Raw genomic sequence first — 14,722 nt, forward strand, 5'->3', positions numbered from 1 at the left:
TAGCATAAGATTAATGACTCAGTCAATGTGCATGCAAAAACATAGATATTGAAACAAACGATTCTAAAAATCAACCTGCAATAGAGCATGCTGAGAAATATGATAATGACAGATAGGTGGGGTTTTGGTTCAACTCTGGTTATTAACACCAACACTGAGGTTATTCTACACCACTGAGTGTTAATTTAACTATTTAGAGTGTTCATTTAAATCCTTAATCAACACTCAAAATGTTACACTGAAAAATCAACATTAGGTAACACTGGTCAATTTCCTGTGTGATATGAAAGGGACACGTCTGCAGGCTTTCATACATTTCAAGAACCTTTTAGAATTCTGAAGAACCGGAGATGACACATCAAGAACCCCCCCCACCCCCCACTTAACTATTTATCGAGCAAGAGTTCTCCAAGGAACTTTAAGAGCGGAGGAGGAACCATATTAAGAACCTTCAGCAGACGCAGCAGAGCTGAATTAGGATTATTCTTGATTCATGTTTTATCGGACCTACAAACACTTGCACTTAAGCATGCAATAACAACAACAAACTAACAACAAAACAAACTCCTACAAACTGTGTTTAATGCTGATCATTAAGTTCAGATAACAAATAGTAATAGCAAGCAATGATTGCTCCATTGCAGCAAGTGTTGGGCTCCATGGCAACCAAAGTGTGAGATGCCTGACAACTTTATCACTTTCACAAGTAGCATTGCTCTACTTCTCGAAAACAAGACAGTGACTAAGAAGAACTTATTTTTATATACTGAACTATATAAAATATGAACGCAAGATGTAAAATATTGGTCCCATGTTTCATGATCTGAAATAAAAGATCCCAGAAATGTTTCATACGCACAAAAAGCGTATTTCTCTCAAATTTGGTGCACAAATTAGTTTACATCCCTGTTAGTGAGCATTTCTTCTTTGCCAAGATAATCCATCCACCTGTCAGGTGTGGCATATCAAGAAGCTTATTAAACAGCATGATCATTACACAGGTGCACCTTGTGCTGGGGACAATTAAAGGCCACTATAAAATGTGCAGTTTCATACAACACAATGGCACAGATATCTCAAGTTTTGAGGGAGCGTGCAATTGGCATGCTGACTGCGGGAATGTCCAACAGAGCTGTTGCCAGAGAATTCAATGTTAATTTCTCTACCATAAGCCACCTCCAACATTCTTTTAAATAATTTGGCAGTTCGTCCAACTGGCCTCATAACCACAGACCACGTCAGCCCAGGACCTCCACATCTGGCTTCTTCACCTGCGGGATCATCTGAGACCAGCCACTCGGACAGCTGATGAAACTGAGGAGTATTTATGTCTGTAATAAAGCCTTTTTGTGGGGAATAGCTAATTCTTATTGGCTGGGCCTGGCTCCACGGTGGGTGGGCCTTGCTCCAAAGTGGGTGGGCCTATGCACTCCTGCCCAGTCATGTGAAATCCATAGACTAGGGCCTAATGAATTTATTTCAATTGACTGATTTACTTATATCAAGTGTAACTCAGTAAAATCATGGAAATTGTTGCATGTTGCATTTATATTTTTGTTCAGTATACATAGTGAGGAAGTGTTGTGAACATTTTGTGTGGTTTAGAGCAAACAGGATATGGTGTTTTATATCAATGTCACCAACCATGTGTAATATATGGCTCTGGAAACCAACTGCCACATTTCTGAGAATTCATTCTTACTGCACTACATTATTGCACTACATATATATATTTTTTTAAACATTTATCTAGGGACAAACTACAACACTGCTTCTCTTTGTAGCTCGATGACCACTCCTATTGCAGGAATTCTCTAAATGCATCTCATCAGTTACCTTAATGAAATTATCAATTACTTTAACTTTAGTTCCCAAAAAGACTGCAACAACAAGAAAACACAAGAGGTTCCTTATTCACTGTTTTGGGATGAATGAATAGGAGTCATTCTCTCCAATGTAATAAGACTGCCATAGCCTATCCCCAGGCAGCACTTCAGTGGCAATGCATTACAAACAAGACATCGTTTTTTTTGGGGTGATTTGAAAAGTCATAGTCAATCGATCAATAATATAATATTACTCTTAGCAAAAAATGTATCTTTAATTTACAATCTGTAGGAGCTATGTGAAAAATCACAGCGCAATTGGAAAATGTATGGCAATTAGAAATCAAAACTGGATGGTCTTCAAAGATAGATGGGAGGGGTTGAGGGTAGCTGAAGGGTGGGACTAAAGACAAATATATTAAAAAAAGATAACTAATATAAAATACACTGTGTCCACAAAATGTATATAGTATGTATAAGCTGGACATAGAAGCCTAAGTGTTGTTGTCCATTAGTTTACTACAATTAGGGGAGGGGTGGTAGGGTTAGGGGAAAATAATAGAGAAGGAAGATATTTAAAAATATATATTTAAAATAATATGCACTACCGTTCAAAAGTTTGGGATCACTTAGTAATGTCCTTGTTTTTGAAAGAAAAGCACATTTTTTTGTCCATTAAAATAACATAAAATTCATCAGAAATACAGTGTAGACATTGTTAATGTTGTAAATGACTATTGTAGTGAAAATTACAGATTTTGTATGGAATATCTGCTTAGGCGTAGAGGCCCATTATCAGCAACCATCACTCCTGTGTTCCAATGGCACGTTGTGTTAGCTAATACAAGTTTATAATTTTAAAAGGCTAATTGATCATTAGAAAACCCTTTTGCAATTATGTTAGCACAGCTGAAAACTGTTGTCCTAATTAAAGAAGCAATAAAACTGGCCTTCTTTAGACTAGTTGTGTATCTGGAGCATCAGCATTTGTGGGTTCAATTACAGGCTCAAAATGCCCAGAAACAAAGTACTTTCTTCTGAAACTCGTCAGTCTATTCTTGTTCTGAGAAATGAAGGCTATTCCATGTGAGAAATTTCCAAGAAACTGAAGATCTCGTACAACGCTGTGTACTACTCCCTTCACAGAACAGCGCAAACTGGCTCTAACCAGAATAGAAAGAGGAGTGGAGGCCCCGGTGCTCAACTGAGCAAGAGGACAAGTACATTAGAGTGTCTAGTATGAGAAACAGATGCCTCACAAGTCCTCAACTGGCAGCTTCATTAAATAGTCCCCGGAAAACACCAGTCTCAACGTCAACAGTGAAGAGGCGATGCTGGCCTTCTAGGCAGAGTTTCAAAGAAAAAGTCCAATCTTATACTTATACTTATCTTATATCTTAGACTGGCCAATAAAAAGAAAAGATTAAGATGGGAAAATGAACACAGACACTGGACAGAGGAACTCTGCCTAGAAGGCCAGCATCCCGGAGTCACCTCTTCACTGTTCATGTTGAGACTGGTGTTTTGCGTGTACTATTTAATGAACCTGCCCCCGCATATTGTTTGAGATGTGTCCGAATAGAATAGAATATAATAAAATATAATAGAATATAGAATAGAGTAGAGTAGAATATAATAGAATAGAGAAGAGAAGAATAGAGTAGAGTAGAATACAGTAGAATATAGAATAGAGTAGAGTAGAATATAATAGAGGAGAGAAGAGAAGAATAGAGTAGAGTAGAATAGAATAGAATATAGAATAGAGTAGAATATAATAGAATAGAGGAGAGAAGAGAAGAATAGAGTAGAGTAGAGTAGAATAGAATATAGAATAGAGTAGAATATAATAGAATAGAGGAGAGAAGAGAAGAATAGAGTAGAGTAGAGTAGAATACAGTAGAATATAGAATAGAGTAGAATATAATAGAATAGAGGAGAGAAGAGAAGAATAGAGTAGAGTAGAGTAGAATACAGTAGAATATAGAATAGAATAGAGTAGAGTAGAGTAGAATACAGTAGAATATAGAATAGAGAAGAATAGAATAGAGTAGAATACAGTAGAATATAGAATAGAGAAGAATAGAATAGAGTAGAATACAGTAGAATATAGAATAGAGAAGAATAGAGTAGAGTAGAATACAGTAGAATATAGAATAGAGAAGAATAGAGTAGAGTAGAATACAGTAGAATATAGAATAGAGAAGAATAGAGTAGAATACAGTAGAATATAGAATAGAGAAGAATAGAGTAGAGTAGAATACAGTAGAATATAGAATAGAGAAGAATAGAGTAGAATAGAATTGAGTAGAGTAGAATAGAGTAGAATTGTCACGTCCTGACCAGTAAAGGGGGTGTTTGTTATTGTAGTTTGGTCAGGGCGTGGCAGGGGGTGTTTGTTATTGTAGTTTGGTCAGGGCGTGGCAGGGGGTGTTTGTTATTGTAGTTTGGTCAGGGCGTGGCAGCGGGTGTTTGTTCCATGTGCAGCTGTATGTCTCACAGGACTGTTTTTTCGTCGTTGTTGTTTTGATTAAGTGTGTTGTTTCGTTTTCTTATCAATAAACAAGAAGATGAGCATACATATTCCCGCAGCGCCTTGGTCCCATCTTTACGATGAACGTGACAAGAATAGAGTAGAGTAGAATACAGTAGAATTGAGTAGAATAGAATAGTATAGAATAGAGTAGAATGGAGTAGAATGGAGTAGAGTAGAATGTAATAGAATATAATAAAGTAGAATAGAATAGAACAGAACATAGTGGAATAGAGTAGAATAGAATATAGTAGAAAATAATAGAATAGAATAGAATAGAGTAGAGTAGAGTAGAATAGAATATAGTAGAAAATAATAGAATAGAATAGAATAGAGTAGAGTAGAGTAGAATAGAATATAGTAGAAAATAATAGAATAGAATAGAATAGAGTAGAGTAGAGTAGAGTAGAATAGAGTAGAGTAGAGTAGAATAGAGTAGAGTAGTGTAGAGTAGAATAGAGTAGAATAGAGTAGAGTAGAGTAGAATAGAGTAGAGTAGAGTAGAATAGAGTAGAGTAGTGTAGAGTAGAATAGAGTAGAGTAGAGTAGAGTAGAGTAGAGTAGTGTAGAGTAGAATAGAGTAGAGTAGAGTAGAGTAGTGTAGAGTAGAGTAGAATAGAGTAGAGTAGAGTAGAGTAGAGTAGTGTAGAGTAGAATAGAGTAGAGTAGAGTAGAGTAGTGTAGAGTAGAGTAGAATAGAGTAGAGTAGAGTAGAGTAGAGTAGAGTAGAGTAGAGTAGAGTAGAGTAGTGTAGAGTAGAGTAGAATAGAGTAGAGTAGAATAGAATATAATAGAATACAGTAGAATATATTAGAAGATAATAGAATAGCATATAGTAGAGTAGAATAGAGTAGAATAGAGTAGAATGGAATAGAATATAAAATAGAGTAGAATAGCATATAGTAGAGTAGAATAGAGTAGAATAGTGTAGAGTAGAGTAGAATAGAGTAGAATAAAGTAGAATATAGAATAGAGTATAATAGAGTAGAGTAGAGTTGAGCAAACTCCCGACATGCGGGCACAGAGCCAAGGTATTGAACAAACTCCAGACATGCGGGCACAGAGCCAAGGTATTGAACAAACTCCAGACATGCGGGCACAGAGCCAAGGTATTGAACAAACTCCCGACATGCGGGCACATAGCCAAGGTATTGAACAAACTCCCGACATGCGGGCACAGAGCCAAGGTATTGAACAAACTCCAGACATGCGGGCACATAGCCAAGGTATTGAACAAACTCCAGACATGCGGGCACATAGCCAAGGTATTGAACAAACTCCAGACATGCGGGCACAGAGCCAAGGTATTGAACAAACTCCAAACATGTGGGAACAGAGCCAAGGTATTGAACAAACTCCAGACATGCGGGCACAGAGCCAAGATATTAAACAAACTCCAGACATGCGGGCACAGAGCCAAGGTATTGAACAAACTCCAAACATTTGGGCACAGAACCAAGGTATTGAACAAACTCCAGACATGCAGGCACATAGCCAAGGTATTGAATCAGAATAATAGCAAGGCGGCACAGCATACATACAGGTTTGTCTAAAATTGCATCCTATACCCTATATAGTGGACTATGTTTAGTCAGTGCTCTGGCCAAATGTAAAGTAGTGCACCATATAAGCCAGGGCATAGGGTGCCATTTCGTACACATCCAAAGTATCAGTACCCCAATAGAACCCAATTGAATGAGATCTACCTTGCAGTTTTTGCATCACGTTGGCAATGTCCTTGGAGTTTCTTCCGGACTTCCATGGTGAGGCCATGTCGTTTCTCTGCTACTGGACTGAACCACAGTAGGTAATACACTGATGCAGATGAGACAACACGTTACTTTTCTGAGAAGGGCAACCCTCATGCCCCTCCTCTCTCTGACTGTGTATCGCTCTGTCTCTCTGTCTGTCTATTTGTCTCTCTCTCTCTCTCTCTCTCTCTCTCTCTCTGTCTTATCTCTCCCTCTGTCTCTATGTATGTCTCTTTGTGTCTCTGTCTGTCTCTCTCTCTGTCTCTCTTAGTCTCTGCCTCTCTCACTCTCTGTCTCTCTCTCTCTCTCTCTCTCTCTCTCTCTCTCTCTCATCTCCTCTCTCCTCTCTCAAGCAGCAGAGGGGTCACTCAAATCTCAGGTTTCAGATAGGGGGATGAGCAGTTTTGCTACCCAGTGGCAGTCGTCCTTCCATTCAATGTCTAGAGAGGAGAGAGGAGAGAGGAGACAGGAGAGAGGAGACAGGAGAGAGGAGACAGGAGAGAGGAGAGAGGAGAGAGGAGAGAGGAGAGAGGAGAGAGGAGAGAGGAGACAGGAGAGAGGAGAGAGGAGAGGAGAGGAGAGTGGGAGAGAGAGAGAAGACAGGGAGAGAGGAGAGAAGGAGAGGAGAGAGAGAGACGAGGGGAACAGGAGGAGAGAGAGCGAGAGGAGAGAGAGGAGAGAGGAAGAGGAGCGGAGGAGAGGAGGAGAGGGAGAGGGAGACGGAGAGAAGAGAGAGAGGAGAGAGAGAGAGAGGAGAGAGAGAGGAGAGAGGAGAGGAGGGAGGAAGAGAGAGGAGGAGACGGAGGGAGAGAGGAGAGAGAGGAGGAGAAGGGAGAGAAGAGAGGAGAGGAGAGGAGAGGAGAGGAGGGAGAGGAGAGAGGAGAGAGGAGACGAGGAGGAGACAGGGAGAGGAGAGAGGAGAGAGCGGAGAGAGGAGAGAGGAGAGAGGAGAGAGGAGAGAGGAGACAGGAGAGAGGAGAGAGGAGAGAGGAGACAGGAGACAGAGAGAGGAGAGAGGAGAGAGGAGACAGGAGAGAGGAGAGAGGAGACAGGAGAGAGGGAGACAGGAGAGAGGAGACAGGAGACAGGAGAGAGGAGAGAGGAGACAGGAGAGAGGGAGAGGAGACAGGAGAGAGGAGACAGGAGAGAGGAGACAGGAGACAGGAGAGAGGAGAGAGGAGACAGGAGAGAGGAGAGAGGAGAGAGGATGAGAGGAGAGAGGAGAGAGGAGAGAGGAGAGAGGAGAGAGGAGACAGGAGAGAGGAGAGAGGAGACAGGTGTGCCAGTCAGTGTGTTTTTCTTTAAAAGTGACAGCCGCAGCGCCTTCTGAAACTATTCACACCCCTTGACGTTTTTCCACATTTGGTTGTGTTACGGCCTGAAATTAAAATTGTGTGTCACTCTCCTACACATAATAACCCACAATGTCAAAGTGGAATTATGTTTTTGGAAATTTGTACAAATGAATTAAAAATTAAAAGCTGAAAAGTCAATAAGTATTCAACCCCTTTGTTATGACAAGCCTAAATAAGTTCTGGAGTAAAAATTTGCATAACAAGTCACATAACACGCTCCATGGACTCGATCTGTGTGCATTAATAGTGCTTAACATGATTTGTGGTGAATGACTACTTCATATCAGTACCCCACAATTATCTGTAAGGTCCCTCAGTCGAGCACTGAATTTCAAACACACATTCAACCACAAATACCGTGGTGGTTTTCCAATGCCTCGCTAAGAAGGGCACCTATTGGTAGATTGATGAAAAAAAAAGCAGGCATTGAATATCCCTTTGTGCATGGTGAAGTTATTAATTACACTTTGTAAAACAGTTACAGAGTTGAATGGCTGTGACAGGAGAAAACTGAGGATGGATGAACAACATTGTAGTTACTCCACAATACCAACCTAAATGACAGAGTGAAAAGAAGCAAGCCTGTATAGAATAAAAATATTCAACAAAAATGCATCATGTTTGCAACAAGGCACTACAGTAGAACTGCAACAAATATGGCAAAGAAATTAACTTTATGTCCTGAATACAAAGTGTTACGTTTGGGGAAAATCCAACACAACACATAACTGAGTACCACTCTTCATATTTTCAAGCATGGCGGTGGCTGCAACATGTTATGGGTATGCTTGTCATTGGCAAGGACTACAGAGCTAAGCACAGGCAAAATCCTACATAAAAATCTGGTTCATTCTGCTTTCCAACAAAGATTGGAAGACAAATTTACCTTTCGGCAGGACAATACCCTAAAACACAAAACCAAATATACACTGGAGTTACTTACCAAGACGACATTGAATGTTCCTGAGTGGCCTAGTTACAGTTTAGACCTAAATCGGCTTGAAAATCTATGGCAAGACTTGAAAATAGCTGTCTAGAAATGATCAACAACCAACTTGACAGAGCTTGAGGAATTTTAAAAAGAATAATGGGCAAATGTTGCACAATTCAGGTGTGCAAAGACTTCCCCAGAAAGACTCACAGCTGTAATCACTGTCAAAGGCGACTCTACTAAGTATGACTCAGGGGTGTGAATACTTATTGCTTTATCTTGACCAGGTCGCAGTTGTAAATGAGAACTTGTTCTCAACTGGCCTACCTGGTTAAATATAAAGGTGAAAATAAAAATAAATAAAAACGTATGTAAATTTGATATTTCTGTATTTCATTTTCAATAAATTTGCTAAACATTTCTAAAAACATGTTTTCACTTTGTCATTATGGGTGTTGTGTGTAGATGGGTGAGAAAATAAATCAGTAAAAATGTAATCAATTTTGAATTCAGGAGGTAATACAACTAAATGGGTATAAGTCATGGGGTATGAATACTTTCTGAAGGCGTGGTCAAGCATGTACTATTAGATGAATATCAAATAAACAAATACACAATACATAGCTCATAAGCCTTTATACATGTGCTTAAAATGTATTATTACCAAAAATCCCTAGTACATACAGTATAAATGAAATAGGACTGAAATCATGCCATCAGAAAATACTACGAAAAAGGTACGTGAAGTCTACTGTAAGCCTACAGTGCATCATCTGAATAAACTGTCAAAAATGGTTAATTTTGAGACGCACTTCAAACAACAAAGACTTTGCATAGTCACTCACTTCAATGTAGGCTCTATTAGGAGTTCGCTTTTGCATCCATTAGATATAGGCTATACGAGAAATATGCCTTCCCTCATTTGGTGAAATAACAAAACAAAAAAAATGAACATAGCCTACGTAGTTGTAGTACTAGTAACACATTAGTAAAACAAATTGATACAAATTGATGTATCTAGTAAAATAAATGTAACTAAGAAACGTTGTTCTAAATACAGTGTTCAACCGTTTCTTACCACTTGACTGTGAATTCTGCAGCCAATCCTGCAGCCTCAACTTTAGGCAGGAAGTGTATGTTTTACTATGGTAACAATTAAACATTGTAGCGGTTTCCTAAGTGTTTGTAGCAATAGTTTTGAGTGTGCAACATTGTAGCAATATTAGATACACGTTCAGTTCCTTGTAGTTTCTTGTTATAAAAAAAGTGTTAATATGATCCTCGCGCTAAAAGTTACGCTATAAGCGCCATGTCGAATTGGAACATTCCTTCCCACTGGCCACAGACATCAATTCAATTTATAGCCATCGTTGGTTGAACGTAATTGAATTGAAATTACGTCGAAACAACTTTGACTCAACCAATGTGTGCCCAGTGGGTTTCATTTACAGTTTATTGACGTTCTATTGGTGTCCAGTGATGATGCCTGTGAATGTGTGGATGTCACAAAAATAGGGTGTTTTACCCCTTAAAAAAGGAATAAACAATTATAGAAATACCTTCTTTAAAAAATAATTTAAAAAAAACGCTCTGCTGAAAAAAGTTTGAAACATGTTATTACTTCATTCAACCATTGACATGTCTACATTAGCATGTGTACATTGACATGTCTACATTAGCATGTGTACATTGACATGTCTACATTAGCATGTGTACATTGACATGTCTACATTAGCATGTGTACATTGACATGTCTACATTAGCATGTGTACATTGACATGTCTACATTAGCATGTGTACATTGACATGTCTACATTAGCATGTGTACATTGACATGTCTACATTAGCATGTGTACATTGACATGTCTACATTAGCATGTGTACATTAACATGTCTACATTAGCATGTGTACATTTGCATGTGTACATTAGCATGTGTACATTTGCATGTGTACATTTGCATGTGTACATTGACATGTGTACATTGGCATGTGTACATTGACATGTGTACATTTTCTTATGCACATTCTTTTGCAACAAATATGTTAGTCATGTACTGTTTGTATCATCTTATATTATCAGCTTTAGCTTTCTTTCCCACAATCACATGTTTCATGAGCATATGTTTTTTTAATGTACATCTGTTTATCATTGGACTTCACTGCCATCTTCTGGTTCCTTGAAGTAATGTATAGTTTGTTTGCCTTAATGTATGGGTCTACAGTAGGTCTGTCAAATAAAAACAAATCAAATGTTATTTGTCACATGCGCCGAATACAACAGGTAGTAGACCTTATAGTGAAATGCTTATTTACAAGCCCCTAAGCAACAATGCAGTTTTATGGAAAAAAATAAGAAATACAATTTAGAAATATAACTAATAATTAAGGAGCAACAGTAAAATAACAGTAGTGTGTCTATATACAGGGCGGTCCTGTACAGAGTCAGTGTACGTGGGCACAGTACTAACTACACAGTGTGTCTTAGTAGGCCAAGTACTTAGCTACAATATACTTTTATTCAGCAATGTCTATTTGACATCTAGATTCTAGGCAACCACTTCATATCAGCAATTCAGTGACAGCGCCCATAGATTATTGCAGCCTACATGGGAACCACTGGAGCAAGGGAGGGCTTAGAGTTTAGGGAAGTGGGAGTAGCACAACAATTGAAGTAAATCCCAGCACACTGTATACTTGATTGTGTGCACTGCATACTTTTTTTGGACAGTGAGTTTTCTTGGTGGGTTTACATATCATAACCTTATTGAAACACTTGCAAGACACTTGGAAACAAATAGGTTATTGTGTGCAACAGAATGTTGTGTTTATATTTATGTACACTCTACCCCCCTAGTCCCTATCCCGATACATTACAATATACCTTTGCAGCACTTTATAGAACATCAAAAAGGCTCTTGATCTAAAAATCACATAGTTGCCGTACAAGTAAATCACCATATTTGAATAATGGAGCCAAGAGGCCATTGTTCACAAGAGGAAATTATGTCAGAAGGAGCGGCCTTGTTTCCAAGAGTTCTGTCAGAGGAAGCAACCTTGTTTCCCAGAGTTCTGTCAGAGGAAGCAACCTTGTTTCCCAGAGTTCTGTCCCACACAGATAAGCAAAGCGCCAGCAATTTTCTTTTAACTAGAGAGAGGGGCAGGAAGCATGAAAGCAAAGTTTCCACTATTGCAAGCAAAACAGACAGAGAAAAAAATTGAAAAAGTTCAGTTCAGTGTGTTGCAGGGTTCAAATAATTGTATTTTCTGTATTATAATGGCGTTCAATGAGACAAATCAATTTTTGTAAATACTACAATCATTTAACATTGGCAAGAATTTTAAGCCTGCCTTATTAGTACATGTATATTTTTTTCATTAAGGAAATGCTACCTGCATTAGTATTCTGTATAGGATGCATTTTACAGTACAACCTTATGTTATTTTGGTCTTATAATACATACTTGTATATAATACATCAGTCTGGAATCATTAGTCAGGTGAAATGTTAATGCTGAAACTTATTGTCTGAATTTAACCGACAGTCCTTTAAGTGATATAAGACAATCTTTGATTAGTCAATTTAGTACTCAGTTTCTCATTACAATTGTGGACTATGGAAGCAATCATTTGCAATTTATCAAGGAAGATACTAACATTTTGAATCTGATAACTCCGTTATACAACAAGTGAGTTCCTTGCCTCTCCTTTTTGATCAACCCCAGCAGGCAAAACTGGTTGCAATGATGTCATTTTAACCAGTTTGGACCACTATCCCAGCACACATCCTTTGGTGTCAATTCTCTTTAAATCTGTTGACTTTAAATTTGTGTGACAGGCGGCATGTCTATGTCTAGACTATTTGTGCTACATTAGGGAAAGTCTTGAAAAGTTGTCTAATATCTTCCATCTTTTCCTCCAGGTAACCTAGTCCTAGCCTTCTGTCTGTCCATGCTGGTGTGCGTACTGATTGGAGCTCTGATCTACATCCTCCTTACATGACTGTTGAGAAGCAGAGCCTCCGCCAATATTACCAGGCAGCCCAAACAGCAGCACCGCTCAGCCACCTCCCAGCACTCACACACGGCCAGTTGCCTGGGCCTCTACCGGAGCACAGTGTTCGACAACAGCCTCGGAGGAGGAGGTATTCTAAGTAAGCCTCTATAGACAGCCATCGGTGGAGCCGGTTAAGCCATTGAGGAAGAAACCCAGCTCCGGAGCATCCACATTCTGACCAGTGCCCAAGGGCAGCAGGATGCGTCAAGATCCCGGGGCATAGGGTGATACTAACAACCAGGATACCTTGCCCCTTCATGACACTACTGCCCCCAATTCATCAGCAGCAGATACTGCCTCCCTCATGCCAATTCAACCCCAACGGAAATCTTTCTGGTTGGGTAACAGCAGTCTTGAAGGAATCCTGACCACACAGACTCCTCCTCCCACATATGACAGTGTCATCCACACCTTTCAAGAGGAATGCACCTTATGATGTCACATATGCCGCCTGGGAATAAATACAGTACCAGTCAAAAGTTTGGACACACCTACTCATTCAAGGGCTTTTCTTTATTTTTACTATTTATTTACTACATTGTAGAATAATAGTGAAGACATCAAAACTATGAAATAACACATATGGAATCCTGTAGTAACCAAAAAAGTGTTAAACAAATACAAAAATATAAAATACTTCTTCAAAGTAGTCACCCTTTGCCTTGATGACAGCTTTGCACACTCTTGTCATCAAGGCAAATGGTGACTACTTTGAAGAATCTCAAATATAAAATATATCTTGATTTGTTTAACACTTTTTTTGGTTACTACATGATTCCATATGTGTTATTTCATAGTTTTGATGTCTTCACTATTATTCTACAATGTAGAAAATAGTAAAAAATAAAGAAAAACCCTTGAATGAGTAGGTGTGTCCAAACTTTTGACTGGTACTGTAGGTTAAGTGATTATTACAGTAGGGTTTACTGCTGGCAGTCTTTGGAAGAGACAGGGGCCCTGTGTTTATAGAGAACTATTCCATTTTGGGTAAGGTGCCCTTTGGCCTTTTAGCCCTCGTTTGGTCCAAAACCCATCCTGCCTTCTTTTCAGTCTACTAACTAAGAGAACTTCAAAAGATGGATTTAAATAAATAAATTGTGCTCTGATTGACCATACTATAGGCCATGTTTTTTTTTAAGGAACTGTATTCCAATGGAATCTATGTGCAATAAGATGAAGGGGGATTGTCTCTTATGGCCCATCTTTCTGTGATTTGTTAAAGTTCTTAATAAAGTTTTTATTGTGATCCAGTCTAATCTTGTTTGCCTACAACTCCATTCTATACATCTGATAGTTTCTGTGATATATCAGTAGTGCAGAGGGATGGGTTACTGTGATATATCAGCAGTGCAGAGGGATGGGTTACTGTGATATATCAGCAGTGCAGAGATCGATGAGTTACTGTGATATATCAGCAGTGCAGAGGGATGGGTTACTGTGATATATCAGCAGTGCAGAAGGATATGTTTCTGTGATATATCAGCAGTGCAGAGGGATTGGTTACTGTGATATATCAGCAGTGCAGAGGGATGGGTTTCTGTGATATATCAGCAGTGCAGAGGGATGGGTTTCTGTGATATATCAGCAGTCCAGAGGGATGGGTTTATGTGATATATCAGCAGTGCAGAAGGATATGTTTCTGTGATATGTCTGTAGTGCAGAGGGATGAGTTTCTGTGATATATCAGCAGTGCAGAGGGATGGGTTTCTGTGATATATCAGCAGTCCAGAGGGATGGGTTTATGTGATATATCAGCAGTGCAGAGGGATGGGTTACTGTGATATATCAGCAGTGCAGAGGTATGAGTTTCTGTGATATATCAGCAGTGCAGAGGGATGAGTTACTGTGATATATCAGCAGTGCAGAGGGATGGGTTACTGTGATATATCAACAGTGAAGAGGTATGCGTTTCCATGAAAGCAACATCAGTAAAGTGTGATCAAACATATCTTTTAGTGGGGTGCAGTGTCGGAAAAAGTAGGTTTAAAAAAGATAGAACCTGAACACTCATAAGCTCTTCCACATACATTTACTAATAAACACACGTCTCGATCCTGCAAGGCTCTTCATCAGGTCGTAAAAGCTACAATACTATTAAAAACACATGTATGTCTTTGTTGCAAAATTATTTCCGATTATTGCTTGAAAAATATCTTAATCTGTTGACTCACTGAGATCAACATTGATATTTGATATTTGTATTTCTATTCAACTGATTTTTCTCTGAAAATTGCATGTTTTTGTTTGCGTACCAGGTCATCATTATTGTATTCAC

General features: G+C 38.9%; 1 protein-coding gene, 1 long non-coding RNA gene and 1 pseudogene across 2 annotated transcripts in view; 1 reads left to right on the forward strand and 2 right to left on the reverse strand.

The window, feature by feature from the left end:
* The window catches only part of LOC115162000 (nesprin-1), a 163,333-nt gene extending 157,059 nt beyond the window's left edge, over positions 1 to 6,274 (reverse strand). The window contains exon 1 of the mRNA XM_029712888.1: positions 6,063 to 6,274. Coding sequence (XP_029568748.1) covers positions 6,063 to 6,129 — 67 coding nt within the window. The 5' untranslated portion in view covers positions 6,130 to 6,274. The remainder of the gene's footprint in view (positions 1 to 6,062) is intronic.
* Positions 6,275 to 6,404: 130 nt separating this feature from the next.
* On the reverse strand, positions 6,405 to 9,588 carry LOC115162002 (uncharacterized). The gene is made up of 2 exons (XR_003869470.1): positions 9,239 to 9,588; positions 6,405 to 6,547 (listed from the first exon to the last, which is right to left on the reverse strand). It is a non-coding gene; the product is annotated as an uncharacterized LOC115162002 (long non-coding RNA).
* A 1,899-nt stretch (positions 9,589 to 11,487) lies between these two features.
* LOC115161773 (myc target protein 1 homolog) lies at positions 11,488 to 12,883 on the forward strand (annotated as a pseudogene).
* Positions 12,884 to 14,722: the final 1,839 nt, after the last annotated feature.

This window comes from Salmo trutta, chromosome 25 (assembly GCF_901001165.1).
Source record: "Salmo trutta chromosome 25, fSalTru1.1, whole genome shotgun sequence".
NCBI classification, from domain to species: Eukaryota; Metazoa; Chordata; class Actinopteri; order Salmoniformes; family Salmonidae; genus Salmo; species Salmo trutta.